This window comes from Corvus brachyrhynchos, unplaced genomic scaffold, assembly GCF_000691975.1.
Source record: "Corvus brachyrhynchos isolate BGI_N302 unplaced genomic scaffold, ASM69197v1 scaffold28, whole genome shotgun sequence".
In the NCBI taxonomy this organism is placed as follows: Eukaryota; Metazoa; Chordata; class Aves; order Passeriformes; family Corvidae; genus Corvus; species Corvus brachyrhynchos.
Window position 1 is genome coordinate 8,466,467 of NW_008246058.1, and position 27,240 is coordinate 8,493,706.

At 34.1% G+C, this 27,240-nt stretch overlaps 1 protein-coding gene across 2 annotated transcripts in view; it reads left to right on the forward strand.

Annotated features, from left to right (window-relative positions):
* The window catches only part of CSMD3 (CUB and Sushi multiple domains 3), a 621,464-nt gene that overhangs the window by 549,192 nt on the left and 45,032 nt on the right, over nt 1-27,240 (forward strand). For both annotated transcript variants that reach the window (XM_008642636.2, XM_017746102.1), the window contains 7 exons: nt 729-914; nt 2,270-2,464; nt 4,176-4,349; nt 14,447-14,620; nt 15,994-16,167; nt 19,684-19,869; nt 23,052-23,225. In XM_008642636.2, coding sequence (XP_008640858.1) covers nt 729-914; nt 2,270-2,464; nt 4,176-4,349; nt 14,447-14,620; nt 15,994-16,167; nt 19,684-19,869; nt 23,052-23,225 — 1,263 coding nt within the window. The remainder of the gene's footprint in view (nt 1-728; nt 915-2,269; nt 2,465-4,175; nt 4,350-14,446; nt 14,621-15,993; nt 16,168-19,683; nt 19,870-23,051; nt 23,226-27,240) is intronic.

Consider the following 27,240-nt stretch of genomic DNA (forward strand, 5'->3'; position numbering starts at 1 on the left):
ACTGACAAGTGCTTCAGCTGCACTTCCCAAGTCACTGATGACAAAGACGAGGGCTAAAACAAGCCTACAGGAAACCTGGAGAGGGACATTTTACAAGGGCATGCAGGCCTTAGGCCTTAATAGGATAGGTGGGAATGGCTTTAAAATGAAAGAGGATTGGTTCAAATCACACATCAGGAAGGAATTCCTTACTGTGAGGGTGGTGAGGCACTGGAACAGGTTGCCCAGGGGAGTTGTAGTTGCCCCATCACTGGAAGTGTTGAAGTCCAGGCTGGACAGAGTTTTAAGCAACCTAGTGAAAGATATTCCTGCCCTTTGCAGAGGGATTGGAACTAGATCTTTAAGGTCCCTTTCACCCCAGGCCATTCTATGATTCTGTGATTCAATATTTTCAAAAGGGTATTTTCTTTCTGCTTTCCAGGTTGAAGAAATAGAATCTTGAAAGTTGCTTTTAGTGTTTTGCCAGAGGTCACAAAGTTTGAATGGTTAGCTGCAGAGTTATGAACCATTGTTCTTATTTTTTGCTTCCTCCATCAAAATGCAAAAGCTTCATTGGATTCAATTCCCTAAAATTTTAAGAGCATTTATTTGCCTGCTTAAAACACACATTAATGAGTTAAAAATTAATGAGTTAAAATTTTTTTATGAATTTAAGACTAGCGATGTTGCAATGCATAAGCTCTTTGAGGTCAGTGGATATAAAAACCTTTGTCTTTCTCTCTACTCAGCAATATCTTGTGGAATTCCTAAAGCTCCAGTAAATGGTGGGATATTAACTACAGATTACTTAGTTGGCACCCGTGTTACTTATTTTTGCAATGATGGATATAGGCTATCAGCCAAAGAGCTTACTACTGCAGTCTGCCAGCCGGATGGTACCTGGAGCAATCACAATAAAACACCTCGCTGTGTAGGTGAGTAACATGTAAAAAGTCTCTGGTGAGTAAAAAGCTGTCTGTACATTTTTTTTATTTACCCAGGGAACAAATCTTCACATGACTTAAACTTTCATCTTCAGGTTATTTCAATCTATGTATTATTGCTGGTATTAAATTACTATGAAATACATATATGAAATATACGTAACTAAGAGATACTGAAACTTAACAGCATAAGCAGAATAATTATGCTAGAGCTTATAGAATACACTCAAACAGCAGAGTAAATATAGTAGAGCTTAAAGAATGCAATCAAACTAATAATTCATTTACAGTTAAATCAAAGTTAATGGTTGTAGAGGTTTTTTGCAAAAGTCGTCTCTTCAGTGAGAGCTGCACAATTCATATACTGTTAACAAACCCTTTTTTACTCTCCAGAATTGCAAAACCTCTGTGATAATTGTTTGAAACTGCTGCTTATTATTTATATTCATCCTGTCATTATAGTCCTACACCATCTAAACTTGGGGTATCATCACTGCAGAGAAAATGCATTTTATTCCCAAAAAGAAGTGAATATCAGCAGTTACAAATAGGATATGAAAACCCAGGTGATTGTAGAGACCGGTACAGGGATGTCAGTGTCTCATGCGCATTAGAATTTGGATTATCTCACCCAATGAATTTTGGAAATGAAAGTAAATTAACACTGGAGTATTTTTCAAGGATTTCCCCTTTCTCCTTTTTTTTCTTCTTGTTTTTGAAAATTTCATTCTGTCGTGAATTTTCCTCTTTCTCAAAAACCAATGAAAATAGAGAAAAACAAAGTAGGAAAAATTGTTATGCTTCTTATACTATTTTTTATTATATTAGTGTTGTGGAATGTTTTTTTTTCCATATCTGGAGGAAGAACACTTAGAATTAAGAAATGAGACAAAAATATATAGCTGTTGAATAACAACTTGGATATGGATATTATTTTATCTGTCACCAACGTGCAGTCTCTCAAATAAGTCTACCATATCTCACAGAGTTTACCTGGGTAAAAAAATAATTCCTCCATTTAATCTACTTGAAATTTTAGTAAAGATTCTGGTGCCTGATGTAAAGTGTCATGGAAGGTCTACCTACAGAGAGTTCAACCATGGTATAGCTTCTATCTACACCAGCTGCATCACTCTGCATACACAATCCCTGCTCTCTCTGGATCATTATTAATTAAATGAGACAACTCATAACCTTCTAACCACAGGCATTTTCAAATACAGCCTTAGTTTTCAAAGATTATGTCACTGTGTTTAAAATACATTTATTGATTAATAATGGTACAGATTTTCCCAATTTGCCTGTACTAAGCCACCAATAACTATATGTTTTTGTTATTTTGGAAGTTGTTACATGTCCGAGCATCAATTCTTTTACCCTGGAACATGGAAGATGGAGAATAGTGAATGGTTCACATTATGAGTATAAAACAAAAGTAGTTTTCAGCTGTGATCCTGGGTATTATGGTTTGGGGCCAGCATCTATCGAGTGTCTTGCTAATGGCACCTGGAGTTGGAGAAATGAGCGGCCTTACTGCCAAAGTGAGTACATGTTGTATCTGCATCCGCTGTACAGATTTCAGGAAAAAATATTTTATTGGGTGAATTAGAAATTAACTAATTTAGTATTCAAAACAGCTAATTAGAAAAAGTGTTTCTTGGCTGGAATTCCTGGATATCCTAAAGGCTGTTATTTACAAATATAATACATTAGATTTAGTGACAAGGACATATCTGTAAGCACACTTCTGAGTTTTAAAGGTCCCTGAATTTATAAAAGTACATAGAAGTAGTAAGAGAATATTTTCCTATATATTTTTTTTAGGTCAGGAATGCTGTAAAGTCTTGAAAAACACAAAACCTTTGTGTCCTGTCTGCATACTTGATAAATAAAATAATCTCTCCTTTCAGCTAGTTACCATGTAGCATGCATTTGCTCATATCCACATCATTCCTACCATTAGCTGGTATGCTGATAACCTGGAATAGTTAATTTTCAAAAAATAAATAATTAATATTCAGATATTTAAACCAACTAAAGATGTAGCTGCAATTGTTTTTCCCACTCCCACTGCTGTGAAAAGCACATTTCTTTATAAATTTAAATTTAGACATCTCGTTTTTCAAAACTGTGGTGTTTTGGTTACAATTTGAAGCCGTAAAACTCTTCCTCTTTATGGAACACTGTGTGATGTATCTTCTGACAGTGGCATATAACTGTGCTTTCAAAAGTGGTATCAAAAGTGTGTATCTGCATGTTTATGTATAAATCCACATATACCTAAAAAGTCTGTAGATAAGCCAGATAACTGTGGCTTAAAATATATTTCTAATTCATTCACAATACATATGAAAAAAAAAGTGGTTTAAAAAAGCAATTGCAAAGACAGATTAATTATACTGGAAATTAACCTTAATTTTGGGTTCTTTATAACTGGAAATATAATTTATAATTGAGAGAATTTTTAAAAGTTAATTGCAATATTTCATCTCTGCTAGTGTTAAAAATACTGTGTATATGTCTGTACCTATATCTCTCTCTCTGTATATATGTTTATATTCTACATACTAAATTTGTATTTGTATCCCTCTTTGCTTTAAAATAAACTATTTTTAACTATGTTTTGTTTGAAATGTTATGACATTTGCTTCTAGGCATAAAGTGTGCTACCTAATTTCAGCCTCTTACTTACTAATAATAAATTGGCTTTGTTAATTATTAAAAGAAAATTGAAAAAGAAAAATACTATTTTGATTGAAAAAATGCTTCCAGTTGTAAATAAATGGCAAGGAATTCCATTAATATCATTCATTCTTTATAAAAATGTAATGTGTGAATGCTAGAGTAAGCATTTCATTATGACCTAAGTGATCCAAATGGCCTATTCCTAAAGAAATGTAACTTTAAAACTGATAGCACTGGTGAGGTTCCAATATGCAGAAAGTACTTGATAAAAACAAGGTAATTAAACAGCATTTAATAATGTTTTGAGTGGCTTTTTTAACTTCACAGAAATTATTTTAATTGTTCTTCCCCCTCTCTTTCTTAAGTATAATTTCTGGGGAAGGAATAGTTTTTGTTTGCAGGTTTTTAATCTATGTTTTCTACAGATTTCTCCAAAATATTTCAAGGTGTGAAATTTATTTATCTGATCGACTGGTTGATAATTATCATTGGTTGTTAGGTATTATCGTATGTGTGTTTGTGATTCTCAGCTGTATACTTGTGTTTTGTTTTTGTTTTGCCATGAAGTTATTTCCTGTGGAGAACTTCCTACACCTCCAAATGGAAATAAGATTGGAACTCAAATCACTTATGGATCTACAGCTATATTTACTTGTGACTCAGGATACATGCTAGTTGGCTCTGCAGTGAGGGAATGTCTGTCATCTGGACTCTGGAGAGGAATTGAAACCAGGTGTTTAGGTATGGATACTACTGTCACGACTTGTCTATTTTCTGTCTCTCTAGGAGACAAAAGTAAGCAAAGTGATCTCCTTGTCTTTTTCTATTAGCAGATACATTGAAGAGAGCTCTGCATGTGTGGCTGGGCTGAATTGTTTTTCTCAACAAATTATAACTATGTTTATATTTTCAGAAATATTAATATCTTCACAACATGCAAAATCAGTGTTACTGTATTTTTATTTATGTCTTTAAAGTAGAACTATACATAAACAGCAAGACAGGTTGATTCCATATGTGTCAGCTCTAATACATATCCTCAGTAAAATATCTGCACAGTAAACCTGAACTAAGTGGTTGTGTTATAGAATTAAACTGTATTCTTGAAAAGATACAGAAGGAGGAAAAAAAGTTGGTGGAAACTTTGACAGGACTACTGCAGCCTTATTTCTAAGAGAAAGTCGCTATCCAGACACTTTTTTCAGAATTTGAGACCCTTTACTTGTACAAGTTTAGGTATCTTCTCTTATTTAAGGCAACTTCACAGTTGCCTGAATTATCTATTATAAAATGAACACCTGAAACAATTTCAGGGCTTCTTTCTGATTCATCATGTATACCTTGAGCTGGGTTATTGTATTTACTGTAGAGACATTCATTTTAACTCTTATAATCAAAATTTTAATTTCAGTTGAAATCAAAAGCATGCTAGTATTCCAATTTAGAGTGAAATATGTATATCATATTGTTTTCTTGTCATTTGTGGAGGCATGAGTATATAACAGAATATCCATAAACTGATAATTTCAGAAAACTGAACTAGTGTATACACTAAATATAGGGATTTGTTGCAATATCTCTTTGTATGGATTGCCATTCTCTTTTTTAAACTACTTTCTATCCCAAATAATTTTTCTTCTGTAAAACTGTATTATTTGCTAATTTCACTTAAGTGAATGACTCATGAATGAGCAAAAGTGTTGCTTATCAAGCTACAGGTCTGAAGCTGGAATGTTCACTGGCATATAGCAGAGAGGGATAGAGGCTTTATTTTATTTTCAAATTAAAAGAGGACCCCTACTTCTCAGAAGAGATTCATTATTATTTAGTTCATATGCTATAATGTCCAGTAACAGTAAACACTTAACAACTATATAACTAGAGGAGGAATACAGTAACCTAAAACACACCTATTGTATCAGACTAATAGGACTACAATAAATCTTTAAATGCATATCTTTAAAGCTTTATTGTGGCAAATTGTTGAAGATGGCATGAAAACAAGTATTACTCAGAGAATTAGAATATACATCATATACAGCACACAAAAAATGTATACCTTGCAGAATAAAACAAAAAAGTAAAGCTAGTGACAGAGGAAATTTATAAAAGGTAGAGTAATGGCTGCCATAATTTCTCTTGCAACAACATTGCCTACTGTGTTACATCACTGTGCAGGAATGAGCTCCCTGCAGACTCAGAATTAACTCAGTTCAATTCTTGTTTCTTCCATAAGTAATTTGAGAATTAAGATAGAGGGATGAGTTCAGCTAATGACAAATCAGAAATAAGAAATATTTTTAAGAAAGTTGTTGTCAGAACGTGGAGGAAATGGAGGACATTAAAGAAATAGAATATGGGAGAAAGGAGATGAAATAGGGCAGGAAGACTTACAGAGTGGGTATTTTAATGGTTCAAGTAATTAATTTTTGTGCAACTTATCATTAAATTCTGGTGTTTGTTTTCAATAACTGAAAAATAGTAGGAAAAAAAATTCACTTTCTATTTCTGATGTTTTACTGCTCTTAGCTGTAAACCTTTTTTATTATTTATCTTAGAGCCTTTCCACTTTTACTTTCTGAGAAATGTAGTTGTTCTGGGACTGAAGTGATTACCAGTGTATTTCTGTTTTAAGTTTTGAGGATGCCCTTAAGAGTACACTCAGATGACATACATGAAATCCTACAGGATAACATAATACCCTTTTCAAGTATTTTGTTTAAAAATTCAAATTTTTTTGAAAGTGCTACTGAAATAATTGCATTTAATTGTTGGGTTAAATAGCCTGACTTTAATTCCAGTTATGTGTAATTCTAAGAATTTATGAAATGTGGAGTAAACAAGAATCTTAAGTATCTGCAGTAGAACTTTAAACTAGTTCATGGTGAACCTAATCAGATATAGATGAGAATTAGAACTGAGGTAATGTTTAAATCACCGAAAATATTGACTAAAATCCAAGTTGTGTTACTGCACGACATTGTGAACAGCAGTGCATAATTTTGATAACAGCCATAATAGTGTGAGAATATTATGATAGGTTTCACAGCTCTTTTTTGTCTTTCTTTTCTCATTCTGGCTTCTTTTATTAAAAGATGGATAACTTTCTGGGTGTTGAATCTGTGGCAAAAACTAGAACACTTAACACAACTGCCTTCTTTTCTCAATCTCACTTTTTTTTTTCTTTAAAGAATACCTAAATGACAAAGTAATACTTCATGAGTAATCCCATTATTATAATAGTAGGAAATTGATTTCTGGATCCTTATTCTCCATAGCTGATGAGAAGAAACAATGTTCAAATTGAAAAAAATAAATAAAAACAGAATAGAGCTTCTGAAGTAATTCTGTTGTCAAAGTTTAAAAACCTAAATGTCTCAGGACATTTTATTGTGAAAAAGTCACTTTTGTCTTTTAGAATAAAATAACAGGCAGCGATTAAAATCATGACAGTTGTGTCTCCAAGGTTACAAACTGCCTCTCACAATTTACTGTGCTTGATCTTTTTCTATACTGGTAACACTGCAACTGTCTATGTAATAAACCCTGAGAAACAGTCAGAAACATAGAATAGATTTTTACTGACTATCCTACTTATAAAAAGAGACTGACAAGTCTGCGATTTCTTTACACATTTTCCTCTTGGAAAAATATTTAAATATTCAACAAGAAATTGGTTATTGTCTGTTTACATGAAAACTTTGTATGTTTACAGTATTTACAGGTGACATATTTACAATTTTATATTTTACATTATTTCTTTTATTTATTAAATTGATTTTATTTGCTTTAATTTAATGTCAGGAATAACATCATAAAAACATATATTATCATAATTATAAAAAGTTTTGATTTTTTTAGCATATTTATTTTAATGCCTGTAATCAGATAGACTCAGAAACTTCTGGAACAATGAGTTTTTTTAGTTCTGCATATTAGTATTAAATCTCAAATAAAGATAAATGATGAAATATGATTAAATTTTTAAAGGTCTGTAAGATCTCATATTTTGTTGTTAATTGTGACATGATTAAATGATGTTAATTCTGTTCATTTGGAGAACACCTTTATAACAGTGTCCCTATGTTTAAAATGCAAAAAGGAAGAATGAAGTTTATTTGAAGTGTGGCATAAGGCATAAGGAAGTGTGGTTCCAATACATGGCTAGTACTAGAGGAGCTTTCAATAAAGACAGATGGGTAGAAGAAAAGAGCTGTTAAGGTTAGTGTGTACATTAAATATCAACATTTGCACTTTCCAAACAATAACATCAGGAATACCTTTCATCTCTTCTCCTAAGAGAAAGGCTAGACTTCACATACTGTGTTTTTGTCTGAATTAACAAATAATCCAGCAGAATGATGAAATCATGAAACAAATAATTGATTCTAAATTATCTACATTTGCATTACATATGGCTCAGAGAATTTTCCTTGGACTATATCTGGTCCAGTCCTCTGGGCTATATGTCATCATTACTCATATGGTTCTAAGTAGACAAAAAGATCTGTCAATAATTTTGACCACTTTTTTTCCAAAAGGAGATGGAACACATGTTTTGTGCACCAAGCTGAGCTTCTCAATGTGCTTCCTCTGACAGGAAGCTAATTTGTTCATAGTAAAACCACTCAGCACATTTAAGACTTAGAAGGAAGATCTGAACCAAAATTCTTATGTAGACATGTTTGATGTGTTAGCTGGGGAATATTTATTCCTGTTTTACTCAACTCTTTTTTCATACAAAAATACCAGTTTAAAATGCTAATGAATCATTGTTGGCAGATTGTTACTCGTAAAGGAAAAACCAGTTATCTATCAGCTCTGTAGAGAACAATGCTGTTAATGGAGTAAAAAGAATTGCAGACATACCATCTGGGGCAAAGCAACCATGTAAGCTAACAGCAGAGAATGTTCACTGCATTAATCTATCAGTGGTAGTTTTTATATTTTCTCAATCAGCTTTCAGTCACTGAAAGGTTTCTGTGGCTATATAACCCCTGAAGTGTAACCTCTCTTCCACTATATTCATTCTGGAAACTTCTGGAAAAATATATAAGCAACTACCTTCTTTGTCTTCACTGTTTTTAAATATCTTTTTTAAACTCTTGGTATTTCAATTAAGGGGGATTCTGTATCTCTAGTGATACTGAATTAATATATCTAGAGTTAGCCATATGCTTCTCTTTGTTCTTCAGTACTGCTGCATAATAATAACAACTAGACTTTCAAATTAGGTATATGATGTTTCATCTTTAAAGAACTATTCAGCTATTTCAAGGAATTCAGCAGAGAACTTCCCTCTGTGGGCCATGGATTAAAAATGATTTTAAATAACTTAACCATTCATCCTGAACAGTTTTAGTACAGCTTGAATAGCTGTCAAGATGAGGCTCTTCTGAAAATTGCAAGAGAAATGCCCCAAGCCCTGTTTTGTCCAGGGCTCTGCCTTCTTATATCTTTTTATGAAATGCAAGCCCTGTAAAGAAGAAAAAAAATGCCAGGAAATAATTCTTCCCTTTTCAGCTGAGGTCATCTTGATGGGTTAATTAACTTTGTTGAATAATAAATAGCATAAATCTCTGTTTTCAATAATACATTGGTATGTAGATTTTTTTCACTACTGTGCTCATGTTTGACACTACTGACAACTAAAATAAGCATAGGCACATTTTTGCCATTTAATGTAAAGATTCTGTATTCATTTATTCTTACTCTTTTCATCTCATAAAACAACCTGCAGAAAAGAAACCTCATTTACAGCTATGGTTTCAAAGGTTCTGACACTAAGTTATTATGCTCATTCTTCATTGCTAGAGCTGGATTTCATGTCAAATTAGGTAATTTATTTGGTGCTCACAGGTTATTAATATCCTTTATTCCCACTCTTTGACTAATTTTGTTTTTTAATAATATTTCATGCCATTATTCTTCTCAAGTTTTTCTAGACTGGAAATTGAGAATGTTATATTTCTTATTTCCCCTCTCAAATCTGCTACACAGAAAAACCTTCACATTTAGTCTCTTTTAATATCTTTTTTTGCAGCTTTCACTTGTCTTTGCGAAAGTGGAATCTTTTGATTCAGCATTACAAGTTACAGGTTACATTAAGACCCAGGAGTCTCATCTGGATTCATAGAACTGCTACACAGGTCTTTTATATCCATGTCATAGAAAAAAATGGAACTGGTCTTATGGTACAGCACCAAAAGAGAGATATTGACAATGGACAAAGTGGTAATGAAAATAGTCTAGAATATCTTAGCCTAAAGAAGTCTAGAATTCTAATTTAGTGTGAAGTCAGCTATTTACTACTAGGATATTAGAATATACTTATTTGTCACAAAGCCCTTATAATAAGAGTTTCAATGAAAGTCCTGAGAAACAATTGCTATCAGAATTGATCATAAAAACTACCAGAATATACAGTAATAAATATGAGCATATCCTTAATGTATAATGAACATCTTGGAATTATTTTCTTAGGTAGCTTAATAGAAAAATGTTAAAGGTAAGAATTCTACTAAAATTAATGATAAAAATAAATAAACACCTTACTTTTAGAAGAAATGCAACAAATCCAGAATAGAATTGAAGAGAATTAAGTACTATTACTCATTCAAATACAGGTGTTGATGGTGATAGTTTTTGTTTGGGAGTTGTTTGGGTTTTTCTTCCTCTAGGCTTTTTTTTTTTTCCCTTGATGTTGGAGAAGTAATGATAGCAACTACTATAAGTTGAGGTCTTTATTTTCTCTGGCAGAAAACATCTGTATGGATGTGTGAAATACAGTGGGAAAATAAAGCAAAGAATAAAAGTTCTGGAAAATATTAATGAGTCTCTAACTTTATTGGATCTTAGGGAATTTACTCAGCTGCATGAATCAGTGGAAATTCCAGTAAAGTTCTCTAACGTTCCCTTAACAGGAACTATGTATACCATTATATACACTTTTCATAGCAAACATAGTGAACTGCTTACCACATGCACCTACATGACATATGTCAATTATTTTATTTGAAAATAAAACAAATAATACTGAACCCATCATTTTGGGGTGTTGGATTGTTTTGGTTTTGGTGGTTTTTTTCCCCCTTTTTTTTGTTTGGTTTCGTTTTAATGTGGTTTTTTTATATCCCTAAGTCACACTAAACTTCCCCTGGAAAGCAGAGTAAAATGGCAAAAAACCCTGCAAGGTTTGGTTTGTTTTTTTTTTTTTTTAATTTCTTTTTAAATTTGAGATAAAAAGTGTGTCACAAGTCTGGTATATTCTGCTTTTAAATGATATTTAATTGCTTAACACTGTCACCAATTGATTTAGAATTCTGCTATGATAGAACTACAGTTCTATAACACAGCTTTATAGTATTCTTCATGCATTCAGATTTATTTCTTTTTCAGTTTAGAAATCTTACACAGGGATAGAAGTAGGCTCTATTGTTTTAAACATATCTTTCATTACTAGTAGTGAGAACTTCACAATTGGTCATGCAATATAGTTGGTGCTCCAAAGATATAACTGTTACACAGAGTGGGAGGAAATAATCAAGACAGAGGGACTTGAAGTAATAGAATCAGAACAGCCCAAGTTGGAAGGGAATTTGAAAAATCATCTGATCCAACATTTCATGGCAAAGGAAGCTGAGATGGGATTATCTAACAAACCTGTTTAGTCACGTTTTGAAAACATCCCTGGCTGGATAGGTTGTTCCAGGGAATGCTTGTTCTTACTGTCAAAAGAATTCTTTCTTATCTCATTATGGAACCTTTCCAAGTGCACCTTGCACCCATTGCCCCTTGTCCTCTCCATGTGACTCAGTGTGAAGAGAGAGCCACCATTATCTTTGTAGCCACCCTCTAAGTACTGGAACACTGTGATGAGGCCCCGCCCGAGCCTTCTCTTCTTCAGGAACTAACGCCTTCAGCCTTTCCTCATAGGAGAAGTTTTTCAGCCCTTTGATAATTTTCATAGCCCTCCTCTGCAGTCTGTCTGTGTTTCTCTGCATCTTTCATGTGCAGCCTGGCAAGCACTGAGTAGAGTGGGATGATCTCTACCACTGCTAATAATGTTTCTGCAGATGCAGCCCAGCATCCATTTTGCCTTCACTGTTGCAGCCACACACACTGCTGACTCATGGTAAGCTTCTTGTCCCCCAGGACCCCCAGGTCCCTTTCAGTGCCACTGTCCCCCAGCCACACAGATCATGGCCTGCTCTGGGCTCTTTGGTTGTGTCATTCCAGGAGCAGAACCTTGCAGGTGTTTTTCTTAACCTCGCAGTACAGCCTGCTCCTCCAGCCTGTCCAGGTGTCTCTGTTAGATGTCTTTTCCTTCTCACATGTCTGCCTCACCACCAGTCTGGTGTCATCAGCAAACTTGGTGAGGCTGCTTTCAATCCCGTCATCCAGTTCATTTATGAAGATATTCAACATCATGGGGCCCATTACTGATCCTTAGGGAATCCTGCTTGTGATAGGCTTCCAGCCTGAGTGAAAACCATTGATCACCACCCTTTTAGTACAGCCTGTTAGCCAATTCTCTACCCATCTTAAAGACCACCCACCAATCTGTATCTTGCCTTTTTGTGCAGGAAAAGGCTGTGGGAAATGGTGTTGAATACTTTGCTGAATTGCAGGTATGCAACAGCCACTACCCCTCTCCTTGTAAATAGCAGATGTTGAAGAAAGTCAAAAGAAAAGAAAAAAGAAAGAAAAAAGAGAAATTCAAAAGTCAGAAGAAGTCAAAACTAGGGTCTGAGAGGTTTATGACAGTGAAAGGAAGTAGGGTAAGAGGATGAGATTTTTAAATTACTTTAAATTTTCTGGAGCGAGACTGGGACATTACTGCAAGAGATACAGATGACTTGCAATGAATTTTCACCTGTTGAAGTTGTATGAGTTTTGTAAAGTCTATGCACAGTTGCAGAAACTGCACTGTGATCTTAGTTACTTCTCATGTTGAATTGCTTCAGTTTTATTCTCTCTGCACAGGAAACAGAGATTGGCCTTTCTGGCAAAGTATTCTGCTTCCACTCTGCCATAAAGCAACTGCTATAAAGCAACACTAAATTTTTAATTAAGAACTAAGCCATATATTTTAATTAAATGCAACTAGAAAAAAATTTCCTTGAGCATGGTCTGAATCACTTCAGACTGTCTGGTTGCACTTTTGATAGAAATTAATCTTTTACAGCTTAGTTTTTTTCCTCATCTGGTTAGTCCTGTTTATAATCGGAAATATGATAGGATAGGGAAATCAGTTCCTTTGGGGCATTTTCAGAACAGTCTACTGCATGCTGAATGGATTATGAATTTCTTGGACAAGCAAGAAATACTCCAGCAAAAATTTTTTAAACATGTGTTACACCATCTTATCCTAGAAAACATAAATTTCATGTATGCTTCTTTTTTACATAAGACTGAGGGAAACAGGGAGGGAGCAAACAAGGGATAATATACCCTTGAACAGTATCAGATTTGGACTCCTGCCAAATACACGGAAGTCAAATTACAGCCATCATTTTAATATATGTGGAGGTTCATATACTACCTATACTGTAAATTCTGATTTTGTAATGATTCCTACAATGAAGTACAATACAAAGCTCAAGTTGTAAGAAAATGCAAGATTTTCAACTTTTTTTTAATAGGAAGTTTCTAGCCCCAAATGAATGAGGCAAAATGCAGAAAAATACATCAGAGTATTAGAAGCATCTAAAATTTCAAAGGAAAAAACAATCCAGACCATATTGGTTCTAAATGTCTTTTCTTATTAGCAATCCCATGCTTTGGAGATTTGTTTGTGGGCTTTATTTGAAGTAAAGTAGAAGAGAAAAGGAGAGCAGAGGAGTTTGGCTGGCTGGTAGTTTGGTTGTTTTTAATAAATACTAGCTGAAACACTGTTTGGTTTTTTTGCTTGTCTTATTCTTCTTTTTTGCCGTGAGTTCTCTACCATATGTCACAGTCTTCATGAAGTCAACCATTCTTAGAAGACTTTTCCATTACCACATTTTTTTCTGAATCACAGAGCCCATTTTCCAGAATTCATTACAAAAAAATAGTAACTACAAATAGTTTGGGGTTTTTTCCCAGCTTCTCTCTAGACTAAATATCTCTTTATGACCTTCACAGTGAAAATACAGTATTTCTTATGTTTTGAGAATACAGAGTAGAGGATTAGGCCTAGGCATAGAAAGATTTTTGGTTGCAGGACATTTGGCAGCTGTTGTGCTGACTGCTTTCAACCAAAGGATGTTAATCTCTTTGCGATTCCACTGGAATCAGTAGGAGAGAAAGAATGGAAAATAGTACAGAGTTAAATTCCAGAAATAAATTGTCCCAGTTATTTTTTTTATATTGTGAAGAGGCTATATTCATAATGTCCATGTGGATTGATATCTATAATATTTATATTATTTTTATTTATGTGGAATTTTTATATTTAGTTAAATGCATGATACTTTAATGTTACCTTATTCATTTAATCATAGCCAAAATAAAACTAAGGTAAATAATATAGGTTTTTTTACATGTTACAATAAAAAGGAATTCTTCATATTTTTTTAAAGGAAATTTGATAATATATATGACATTTCATCTCTTTACTACATCGTCTATTTGTAATTTTTTTATATGTGTACAGTTCTACCTATACAAATGAATTACTGTGGTTTTTACCAAGCTAATATAAATAAAGCTTTGAATTATGTCAATAAAAAACCTGGAAAGATATTCAACATTTCTTGGTTTTAGTTAAGGAGGCTTATTTAAAATTTCTCTGGCATATTTACTGATACTTTTTTCTTTTTTTTTTTTTTCTTTTTCTTTACTGTAAACAAATGTAGCTGGTCACTGTGGTATTCCAGATCTTATAGTCAATGGACAAGTAATAGGAGAAAATTATGGATATAGAGACACAGTTGTTTACCAGTGCAGTCCTGGTTTTCGGTTGATTGGTTCTTCTGTAAGAATATGTCAACAAGATCACAACTGGTCTGGTCAGCTTCCATCCTGTGTGCGTAAGTAAGCATGGCAACATGTACTGATTTATGTTACAGGAATATCTGTGTCAAACAAGGACTGAATGATTCTCAAAAGTATGTGGCCACATAAAATCTATGATTCATCTATCAGGTGAAGTTAAGTGTTGTCAGTTAAAATTTCCACTACATCTTTTGGCTACTGAATACCTGCTGTAATGGATGTGAAACTTCTTCAAAAAGTGATAGGACTTAGGAATGCAGTATTCAAATATGAAAATGGCTTTATGACCCATAGTGGCTTTTGGAAATCTTTAATGTACACTTACTTTCACTGTTCTAGTTAGATTAGTAAATACTGTTGAAGTACACTGTCAGCACGGAAGATTAAAATGTTTTCTTTACCAAATTATATTTTCTTTTTTTCTTCTTCCTCACAGAGGTGCTGTTACTTTGATTTGTGGTTTTGGGGGTCTTTTGAGTGAATATTGTCCTCTGTTAATGAGGTTTCTTTTGCATGATGTGTGTCAACACATCACATGAAAGATCTTTGAGTAATAACAGAAAATGCTGTATTTAAAATTCAGGAAAATTTGAGATTCCTCTAAGCACTTTAAAGTAAATTACTGCCATTTTTCAGGTTCAGTAATATTAGTGTATTGAAACTGTATTAATCTGCCTGCAAATATTCTATAGCTCTATCTTTGCAGCAGAAATTCTCTTAATGCCAAGTCATAGTACACAATGTTAATTCATTTGTTCTGTGATGTTTTATTTTTTAATTACTGATTAACCTTTTTTAAATCAACAGTTTGTTACAAAATAGAAGAAAATGTTTACAAAATGTTTTTGGATCATTTTGTGAATATTAATTTGTGTCTGATTTTCCTTAATTTTTTTTCATTTGGTTTTTGTGGGCGCAGAAAATAAACTTTACCTTCTGTAGTCAGTTTTTGTGTAAACATAAGAAAAATTTCACTGTGCCCATAATTCTTTTTTTTTTTTTTAAATAGTCATAAATTTATAGCTTCACTAAGTATTTAGGCCACAAAGATAAAATATTGAGTTGATAATAAGACAAACTTGTAAGAAATAATACCTGAGGAACTAACATAGTGAAATATTTCCTTTCAATTTTAGACTATGCTTAATGAAAATCCAGTGCTTGTTTTTCTCCTGCTTCTTCAGAAGAGTTTTCTTCATTTGCTTTCATTACTGCATGTCAAATTCTATTAAGTTAAATATTTAAGTAAGTTCTTGAACATGAATACATCATGGAAAGTGCGCAGTACCTTATAATATCAAAACTTGAAAATACTATTATGTAATGATTATCTATTGCATAATAAATAATGGAAAGTGATAACAGCTTGTTCTGTTTTTTGGGGGTTTTTTGATTGGTGCTATGCTAGCCATCAGCTGTGGTCACCCCGGTAGTCCTATTTATGGAAGAACAAGTGGAAATGGTTTCAACTTCAATGATGTTGTGACATTTTCATGTAATACGGGGTATGTTATGCAAGGACCAACCAAAGCACAGTGCCAAGCTAATAGGCAGTGGAGCCACCCGCCTCCAATATGCAAAGGTAAGAATGCAGCATTTACAGGTTTCTTACTAAGTGGTGTAAAATTAAGGCTGAAAAATAAACAGAGTTAAAGGAGCACTGTCAAGACAAAGTGATTCCTCTCTCACTAACAGAGAGACTGATTAACTAACACAATAATCTTATTATTAAAGACATTTTGTAATTCTATGATTTTTTATACTCAGGTTGCCAGGATAACAGTTGCAGAGAAACTTTCTTGCGTGTCTGTAGATTGTATTGCTTTTTTAAAAATTTTTTCTACAAGTTACTTAAGTAAAATTATGGAAAGATAATTAAGAGCTTAAATCCTGAAATAATGTTCTCTGCATTTTTAGCCAACATAGTTCTAATAGACACGTAAGAAAACCTACTTTTTTTTTTCATTTTACCTTTCCATTGGTACTCCACTGAGCATCTGGACTTCGAAAATTGTTATTCTAATTCATTAACGTTGTCCATTTGTGTTGGTTCTCAGTGCTTCTAGATATTATATGTAAAATACTTTCACTTAGAAAAGTAATACTATTAAATTAGTTCTGTTTGAGTTTTCATAAGCAGTTTTAGAAAGGTTTTGTCACCCCTGCCTTTTTAAAATCACTTATGTGCTTTTTAAATAATTGGTTTTATTTAGAAAACTGTACTTTTTGCTGTAACCTGCATGTATGTATGCAGAAATTCTAATGATTGTTTTTCAGCATCTTCTCTGCAGCTTCTACAGGTTTTTATCTGTACATAAAGTAAATCATGTTTCGTTTTCATATCAATTTTATTGACTGTATTCTCTTTCCAATAGGTATTCTCCACTTTCATTTGATCACTTTCCCCTAAAAGATACTGCCCAATAATTTACAGAACTTAAATTTTCAAGGGATTCTTTGTTGATGAGAAGATACTATTTTCTAAATTTACAATACTAAACATGTACTGTGTGTTTGGGGTACCTGCTTAATCTCATTTTCAATCCAGTTGCTATCAGTCACCTTGGTATTCTGGTATTGCAGAGTAATGTGTCAAAATGTCTGATAACTTACTGGCATGTAGGGATTGGTAAATATGTTGACCAGGTTATTCTTTGGAATTTTACACAGTCCTGGAATTGTATGTTGGTTTTAGAAGAGAGTCTAAAAACAAAAAGAATTAATCTTGTGTTGGGCATCATTAATCATGTCTGCCATGTGCAGTGAAATCCATTCTAATGATTTTGTTTTATTTGCTTTGAAGTTAAATAATAATAATAAAAGTGTTACCTTGCGTATTTGTAAACTGCCAAAAGTGCAATATTATAGAAAAGGCCGCACACCTTTGTGAAGACTTTGCTTTTGTCGCATAACTTTTTCATATAAGTTCAGCAGTGCACTTGCTGTTGTTTGTGGGGTATGCCCAGCCCCCGCCCTGGAGGGATGTCTGCTGAGATAAGGAGATTGCTCAATCTCCCAGCAGGACTCCCCTTGGAAAGGGAGCCACTTTCAGTTACGGTGAGAAGAAGGAGAAGAAGGCAAACCCAGAATCCTCTGGGAGACCCTATGCAGATCCTTTGTAACCCATTGGCCCTTACCCTCTGACACCCACCCCCTGTATCCCTATAAGGCCCCCTGCCCCTGTGAGGGCAGAGAGATGCTCGTCCCTGGCTCCCCTTCACCGGAGCATGGACTAATAAAGCTGCCTCGTGCGGAACAGCTACACGGGCCTCTTGTCTCTCTCTCCCTGGTCTGGCTTGGAGGCTGCCCTGCAGAGCTGAGCTGGAATCACGAGCTGACAATCACTAAAGAGCTGACAGCTTCTGCACGGCCCCCCCAGCCAGCAGCTGAGGGAAGGCACCGGGCCCTGGGAAGAGGATCTCTTTCGGGCCCATATCTCCGGACCGGTCACAGCTGCCATAGTTTTTATACTGTTTACAACTTTGCTAAATATCTAGTTTCTTAGCTAACCATAATAATGGCGGGAAACAATTGAAATGGTCAAAGTTCCTTGTATTTTATTTCAAGTGTTCACTACTCCTGATTAATGAATAATTTATTGTCATTACTTTAAATACATGCTTAGTAACATGAACATGGACAACATTCTCAAACACATGGTGTGATTCTTGGGGCTGTCCTGTGCAGGGCCAGGAGCTGGACTTCAGTGATCCTTGTGGGGGAAAAAAAAGACAGAAATGTAGCTCATATTTTCCTCCAAGAAAAAAAAAAATATTATCCATCAATTTAACTAACAAATTGTTCTATCATTTACTGTTAAAGAAGTCAAATACAAGCAGAAAGCTATTTCTGTCCTCAGAAAAAGCATGTTGTCTAGGCCTAGTGTACCAATATTTGAGAACTACTAGAAGAAGCACACAAGCAGACTACAACATTTACAATAGTGGCTAGAGAGGACATGAGCCATAAAATGACTACAATGAGTAATTTAGATGGGAAAAATGATCTTGAATTGTACCTGGCAATAACGTTTTTCCTTTGCAGATTACAGAGCTTTTCAGCATATTTTGATAATTTTATATACACACATCCATGCACGTTTACCTCTGAAATCCAACAAATGTGAATGCAGGGTCCTACACCTGTGGAAGAGTAACCCCAGTAACCCCCATGCACCAGTACAGGCTGGGGGTGGCCTTCTTGAGAGCAGCTGTGCAGAGAAGGACCTAGGGGTCCTGGTAGACAATAAACTTTCCATGAGCCCAGCAGTATGCCTGTGCGGCCATGAACGCCAGTGTTGTCCTGGGCTGCATTAGGAAGAGCATTGCCAGCAGGTCAAGGGAGGTGATCCTGTCCCTCCACTCAGCCATGGTGAAGCACATCTGGAGAACCTGGAGTGGGTCCAATGGAGGGCTAAGAAGGTGTTTAAGGGACTGGAGCATCTCTCTATTATACTGAACTCACACAGATGTAAGGCACAAAAGAAAGGGGAAAAAATCCATCTTCAGAAGTTTTCAAAAATAGAAATTTTAAAGTAGCTAAGAACTCAAAAAATTCATCAGTATTCTTAACCATTAAATTTAACCTCTATTTTTAAAAGCTCATACCCACTTGTAGGGATATGTTCTTATTCTATCAGATTCGCCACACTCTTACCTAACTGATCATGTGCCCTTTAGCTCAAACCACCTGTCTTAAAGATGACCCATTATCAAAATGTTAGTATAGGAACATATGTATGTTTGCATTTCTGTGTGAGTTAGACCAAAGGAGCATCTAGCACCAAAATATGTTTCTATTTGTGGAAAATAGTGTATTTAAAGGTAAGAATATAAATTCATTTTAGTGGCCAATAATTTTACAGTATCATCACACTGTAAAGAAGCATTTCCTTTTATTTGTGCTGGGTTTAACATCTTCTGGCTTTAGTGTCTCACTGTTTCACATCTTCTTCCAAATTCACTATCATTATATAAAAAGTTAGGGTATATAAAACCAGGATATCAACACGTTGGATATTTCTTATACAAAGAATAGGAGACCACTTTAGGAGACCATATTTGTATGACTCTCAAGCCTGTGCTCTTTTTCTTTTTAGTGGTCAATTGTTCTGATCCTGGAATTCCTGCAAATTCTATAAGAGAAAGTAAAATCGAACATGGAAATTTCACGTATGGCACAGTGGTATTTTATGACTGCAATCCTGGATATTTTTTATTTGGCTCTTCAGTTTTAATTTGTCAACCAAATGGCCACTGGGACAAACCTCTACCTGAATGTATTAGTAAGTAGATAATGAGTTTGCTTCTACAAAGAATGTGGATACACTAGGTATTATTTTACACAACATTTCCATCAGTCTCATGACAGCAATTACAATAATCATATTTATATATGTGTGTGTGTGTGTGTGTGTGTGCAGTACTGATAGAGGGTCTCAGCAGCTGCTGAAGTAGCATATTGTTATTGTATGTAACAAATAACTTATTAAATGCAATAGCCAAAGCAAACATCTCTGACTGCTCCAGCCTAATCATTCCTGATAGCAGGGATACAAGGTCAAAACCTGTCTGTTGAATTCACCAACATGTGGCTTCCATTGGCCACAGAGTTCTTATCACACCGAAACGTAAAACCTACAGTATGCAATTATTGACTTATATCAGAACAGGAGTTTCTGGACTTCTCTTGGGAAAACAGAAAGATCAGACTATCTATAAAGATACCAGGAGTAATAGCACTGTAGAACACCTAACATGTCCTCTGGACAACATCCTCAGTTTACCACACTAATAGATGTACCTGAACATCATACTCATATGCAACCTATTCACTAAGGGAAGTGGATTAACACAAGTAAGTTATTTTTATTCTGGCTTTTCATGAACAACTTTCTAACTGTGATGCAGATATAGCCAGAGATGTTTCTTATGTTTTTAATTGGCTGCAACAGCTGATTTACCTGGTTCTATTAGTCTGTGAAAAGGGTTTGGTTTAGGATCAATGTTTTTCACTGAGAAAGGCCTTTCTTCTAGGGATTAAAGGGAAAACAGTCTAAGGGTTCCTTATTCAGGAATCATGGACTGATATTTGCAATATTGTAGATATTTGTTCTTAGGAGGCTTCACTAGTTCTACTGTTATCTCTAAAAATAGGAAAAAAAATCAACTTTCTCTCTTTTCTTATATTGCTAAAACTTTCAGTTATGGAACTTCTCCCTTTCTTTGATGGGATAAGTAGCTTGATTGCAAGTCACAGTTAAAACAAAGTGTCTATTGGTTTCACATTAAATTTAAAGGCAGCATTACCCTTTCAGAAAGACAAATATTGCTTAATAGTAAATTATCTCCAAAGAGAAATTAATTTAAAGGTAAACTTGCAAAGATTTCTTCTTTCTACATTTGTATTATAATCTCTTAGTCATTTTTATCTCATTTGTCATAAGTAATTTAATAATACAGCCTTTACTCTTTTTTTAAAAGAGCTTTGGGAGTAAAAGTGCTATATGTACTTTTGAAAAGGGCATCTTCTGCTTTATTTCTGTCATTTATATAGAGGGGTCAGTGAATTCTATCTTAAGTGGTATCTATGATATTTTGTAATCATGAGCTTAACAAAACTTTTTAAGAGCCTCTTTTTAAGAGCTTCTGGAGTGTTTTGCAAATTATCGCTGGAATGGGACTTTTTAAAATGGCATGTATTGATAGCACAAGGGGTAGTGGTTTAACCTAAAAAGGGTTCATTTATATTAGATAGAAAGAAGATTTTTTTTTTTCAATGAGGGTGGTAAAAGAGAAAGGAAGAAATGAATTAGTATTAGGGAAAAAAAAAAAAAGAAATTCAATCAACTTTTCATATGAAATCCCAGCTCAAAAACACTAATATCAAATCAAATTCTGTAAAATGCATAATCAAGTTAAGGGTAATATTAAGGGTGCTATAACTTTTTAAGTCAATTATTAGGGATCCAAGTCCTCTAGATGTAAGTGTAAACAGAAAAGTGTGTGTATATGAAAGCCCAAAGCTGGAAACTGTAAGGCACCAGTATGAAATTAACTGTGTCCTGTATGACGTCTGAGTAGGGCAAAAGAATACATCAAGAACTCTACAGATAATAAAATATTCTGAAAAACTGTGAATGTTTTTCACAAGAAAAAGGTCTCTTTTTGTTGAAGCCTGCATGACCAAAACGCCTTTTTATTAACAATGTTCCAAGTTTTCATTCTCAGCAATCATCCATAACTGATAGCAGATTTTAGTTAGAAGCAAGTGATTAAAAAAATAACATGCTGACAACAAGTGCTTGTTATGTATAGGTGACTATTCTGGCCATTTTACTCAAAGTCCTCAAAGCCTGCAGAATGGTCACAGGGGTCAGTGAGACTAGGTAGGAGTCAAAGTCAGTCAATAACTTACCACATTCCTAAATCCTTTGTGCTCCTGTCAGGAAGGTTCTGCACCATGAAAGTTGGACCTTTGGGAGAAAGTGTCAATAAATGCAAATCAGTGTATATATCTATCTATCTATCTATCTATCTATATATATATATCAGTATATGTATATAAATTAATATACACATATAAATTAAAGCTCTAAGACCAAAAATAACCATTTAAGAAAGACAAATTGTCATGATTTTGGTCTTATGCTGTATTGTACAATCATTGTACGGTTGCATTTATCTGAAATGCCATGGAATTGAACATATGCTTAACCCTGATCAGGCTTCTGATCTGGATTTTTCTCTAATAAAAAAGAAAAAAAAATGCTGAAAATAGTATTTAATACAATGAAGTTTTGATAAAAATTACATTTGTATGATTTAGCTACCTGTTCTACTACACTGATATTTGCAGCTCTAATTTGTGGGTTTCTTGGTACATAAATACAACTATCTCTGGCCAAGATAATCTACATGCCATGGACAGGTGTAAGATAAAAAGAAGTCAAACATCAGGCTTAGATTCAGTTTGTGTATATAGTGAATTTGGTTTATGAATTTTAACTGTGCATTTCCCACACTTGATTTATTTAGCTTGCTTTTAAATTAACTCCTTGCTCTTCATTATTAAAAGAGAGATGAAGTTCTGCATATTTTCTACCACAGCAGTGACTTTGGCAGATACAGTGTTCCTGTAATTTTTCTCTGAAGAGTACAAGCATGAATGCATGTTTTTGTGTGTGTGTAGGTTCATGCCATAAAGATCAACTTAGTGAATTAGTGGTTTTGAACATCAATATCTGTATCTGAAATACCTTTTTTTGACATCTCCAAACATTTCTCTCACAGCTTTTGGTTTGACGCATATTTTGCGTTCTAATCCCATGATGTTCCCCTTTCCCCCAAACCCTAAAAATGGTAACCCCTTCACAAAGTTTATGTGTGCAGTTATGAAAATGAAAACTACAAATTGTTTGATCAGTGATAATAACCTTCTTTCATCTCCAATAATTATGCATTGTAGTGATTGACTGTGGACATCCTGGAGTTCCTCCTAATGCAGTCCTGTCTGGAGATAAATACACCTTTGGTTCTACTGTTCATTATACCTGCACAGGGAGACGGTCACTGTTAGGGCAGTCATCTCGCACATGTCAGTTAAATGGACACTGGAGTGGATCTCTTCCTCATTGCTCAGGTAATAGTTGTGAATTAATCCTAAAGTTGTTTTAAATTTATTTTTCTTTTTCAGAAGGCCATTTAAAAATCTGTAAAATCATGTATAAAACTGAATTACCATCTCACTAGGAGTAAAAAATGTAAAACCAAAATATGAATAAAGTATTAGCAAGAAAATAATCTGGAAGAAGTAGACTTTCTTGGTGGCACTTAATATGAACAAAAAATTTCACATTCAATTGACTGTTAACAAAATGAGCTTGTTTTGAAAATATTTTTATGTGATTTCTGGCAAGAGTATTAATTTCCACAATGAAATCTTGCAACATTGTCTCTTGAAGATAATGGGTTAATTTTTTTTTTTTCTTTTAACTTGTAAAATGTCTAGTGACTTGAGGACACCTCAGATATAACTTGATTGTGTAATATGTCCATCTGTATAATAAGGCCAGGTGGGCTCCACATAATTTCAAGATAAGATGCTCAGTTTTTGAGGGAACACCATCTAATCCTTGTAATAGTTTAGCCCTCCCTGAAGTCAAGATATGTTTTCTGAAAAACTTATTGCTTAGGAATATTGTGTTTCACAGCTTCAGTTTGATTCACTTTAAGAGCAGGGATCAAGTGAAAAACAGAAATCGAAGTCACACACTAATTTGGGATTTGATTAAATCCCATTTGTTATTACAGACTATGTAAACAAATACTGTGATAAAGGTTAACCCTGTTATCAGTTTTAATTCTCAGTAAATACTGGTGGAAGTTCTTTCTTTTCCTGCTTATGTTTCATTATATGATTGAAGAAATCAGAGGGGTTTTGAATCTTATTTAAAGCTATGTAATTCAGAGAACTTAGACATGTTCAATGGCAGAAAGTAAGAAGAAAACAAGTGACATGATTTTCTTGGATTAGAGCTATGTCAAAACTAGAGGTGAAAATAACTGATATGCAAATCTGACTATGCTATACTAGTTTCACACTTAAAATCCAAGGTTCTTTACAGTATTAGTAAATAATAGAATCATAGAATGGTAGAAGCCAGAAGGACCTTTACAAATTTCCTAGTCCAACCTCCAGTCATAGGTAAGGATACCTTCCACTAGGATCATAGAATGGTTTGTGGTGGAAGGTACCTCCAAAGATCATCTAGTCCTCCCTTACTGCAATGAGAAGGGACGTACTCAGTTAGACCAGGTTACTCAAAGTCCTGTTTAACCTGACCTTGGAACACTTCCAGGGGTGTTGCATTAAGTTCTCTCGGCACCCTGTTCCAGTGACTCACAGCACACATTTTAAGAAATATCTGCTTTATGCCCAATCTAAATTCAGCCTCTTTCAGTTTAAAATTGTTCCCTCTTATCCCGTCACTACAGACCTTGATAAAAAGCTGCTCTATATATTTCTTCTATATTTTATATATTGAAAGGTCACAATAAGGTCTTCTGGAAGCGTTCCTTTCTTCAGGTTGAACAGCCCAAATCTTCTCAGCCTTTTATGTACAGCAGAGGTGTTCCAGCCCTCTGATCATATTTGTTAATTTCCTCTGGACCTGCTCTAACAGGTCTTTGTTCCTGTTGTACTGGAAACCTCAGAAATGGATACAGTAGTTCAAGTGGAGGTCTCACATATTTCAAATGTTTTTGGTTTTTTTTTTCTCCCCCTCATCTCTTCAGTGTATTCAGTTACAAACTGATTATCAACTGCAGGTTCAGAATATGAAATTTTACAGTCCATGGCACAGAAACAGTTGAAAATTAATATGAGATATTAAAATACAACTTCTTGGTTAAAATACTGCATTAAATTCTGAAGTGTTGGAAGAATTTTTCAATATCTGAACCTTCTCCTGCAAACTCTCAGGAACCTAGAATGTGACAAAACCTAGAAAAATGAACACCTAATTTAATCCTTAAACTTTCTATGAATAAAGCAGAAGGAAATTTGCCACAATTAGAACAAAGATCAAGTTCTTATAACCTGTGATTTTTAGAGGTATGCACTAGAAATCAAACTTTAATGTAAAATAGTCTTATATAATAAATAATGATATATTCCTGTGTTTGAAAATTTGAACTATTTTAATAAAAAGTGTTTATATAGTTAGCGTGAATCCATAGTTGTTTGGGGGAAAAAATCCTCTTTAAATAAAATCTAAGGCTACTTATTGCAGTTTTTCATAGTATTAATAAGAAAAACTATTTAAAAATATAAATTGTGAATTTCAAAAATAATTTTAGAAAGAGACAAAAATATCAAGGAATACAGATTGGAAGCCTAAAAATACACATGAAAATATCAAAGCAGCCCTACTGAAAACAGGACTATTCTATAGTATTTCTCCTACTAAATTAAAAAAGTGTTGAAATATCTTGGGATAACCAATTGTGAGTGAGGTACATGAAATTTTTTTTTTCTAATTATTGTTTTTGTACCTACACATAGGAAACTCTAATCAGATCTAATTAATTTTTCTTAATACTTGAAGAAACATTTCCTTGACATAGGAACATTTAAATGTTAATGAATCAGATTGTACAGAATACAAACTCGTATTTTCTTTAACTGTACTGTACCAAACTATAATTCTTAGTAAAATTTTGAGATTTTGTTTTCAAGGCTTATATCTGAAATGCTTTCTCATTATAAGTAATTTGCAGTTCATGATACAGAACTTCTATATTTTGCGTCTAAAATATGTAAAATCATCTGCTTTCATTATTAGCCTTTAAATTGATTTCTTAATTTTTAATGCATATTAAAGTCTTAAAATTTGCATGTTTGTTGATAGTACTTACAACATATAATATAGAATATTTAACTGGGAAAAGATACAGCATGCTTGTCCTTTTAATATATAAAAAAAATTAAAAAAGGAAACGCTAGATCAGTGAACATAAGGTAACTAAATTTTGTCACATCATCCATATGACAGTTTCTTGTCACATGAAATTGAGCTAGAAGGAATTGTCATGTCCCATTGATAGATATTGGCATTCAGAAATAGTTTTCAATCATCATATGCATATCAGATGGAGTCAGAAATTTTTTGCAATGTAGAATTCCTCATAAGTACAGCAAGGGTTGTAAGTAGTCTAAATACCCTCCATTTCATCAAGATTAAATGTCAACTGAGAATTTGTTACACATGTGAGTGAAGGATGGCTCATAACTAACTGTAAAAATAATTTAGTTGAGTCTGCATGAGGTAATAAAAATATGTTCCCTTAGACTTCATCACAATACACAACCTCCCCATGAGGGGAAGAGGAGGGGCAGCACCGATCTCTTCTCTGTGCTGACCAGTGACAGAACCCTAAGGAATGGCCTGAAGTGTCAGGGGAGGTTTAGGTTGGATGCTAGAAAAAAGGTTCCAGAGGGTGGTTGGGCACTGGAACAGCTTCCCAGGGAAGTGGTCACAGCACCAAGCCTGACAGAGTTCAAGAAGTGTTTGGACAACGCTCTCGGGCATAAGGTGTGACTTGGGGATGGTGCTGTGCAGGGCCAGGAGTTGGACTCGATGATCCTTTTGGGTCCTTTCCAACTCAGCATATATGATTCTTTGATTCCATCACATCCTGATTGATTAGTCATTTAGAAAAATTATTTCTGTAACCTTCAATCAAAAGAGCTGGTGTTTAACCTTCCTAAAATAAAAAGTCTAATAGTCCACAGTAATGATTAGGCATTAAAAAAGAACACGTGATTTCATTTAGAAGAGGAATATGTGATTTCTATCTGGTATAGCAAATAACCTATTTTCATAATTAAATTCTTTTAGGCATAATGTCAAGTAACTTGCCAAAAACTGAACTATTATTGTGGAGACTTTACAAGTATAGAATAATGAGTAGGCCCTGTTCCAATTTTGTCATAATCTAACTATATACTACTAGAAAATATAAGATACAGATTCCCAAAACAACACAAAACCCCACTTAATCTAGAAAACTTTAAAAATTATTTCAAAAATATGAAGCAGACTTTTTTCAAACTAGAGGGTTGTTAAGTCACCTAAGTACCTCGGACATAATTT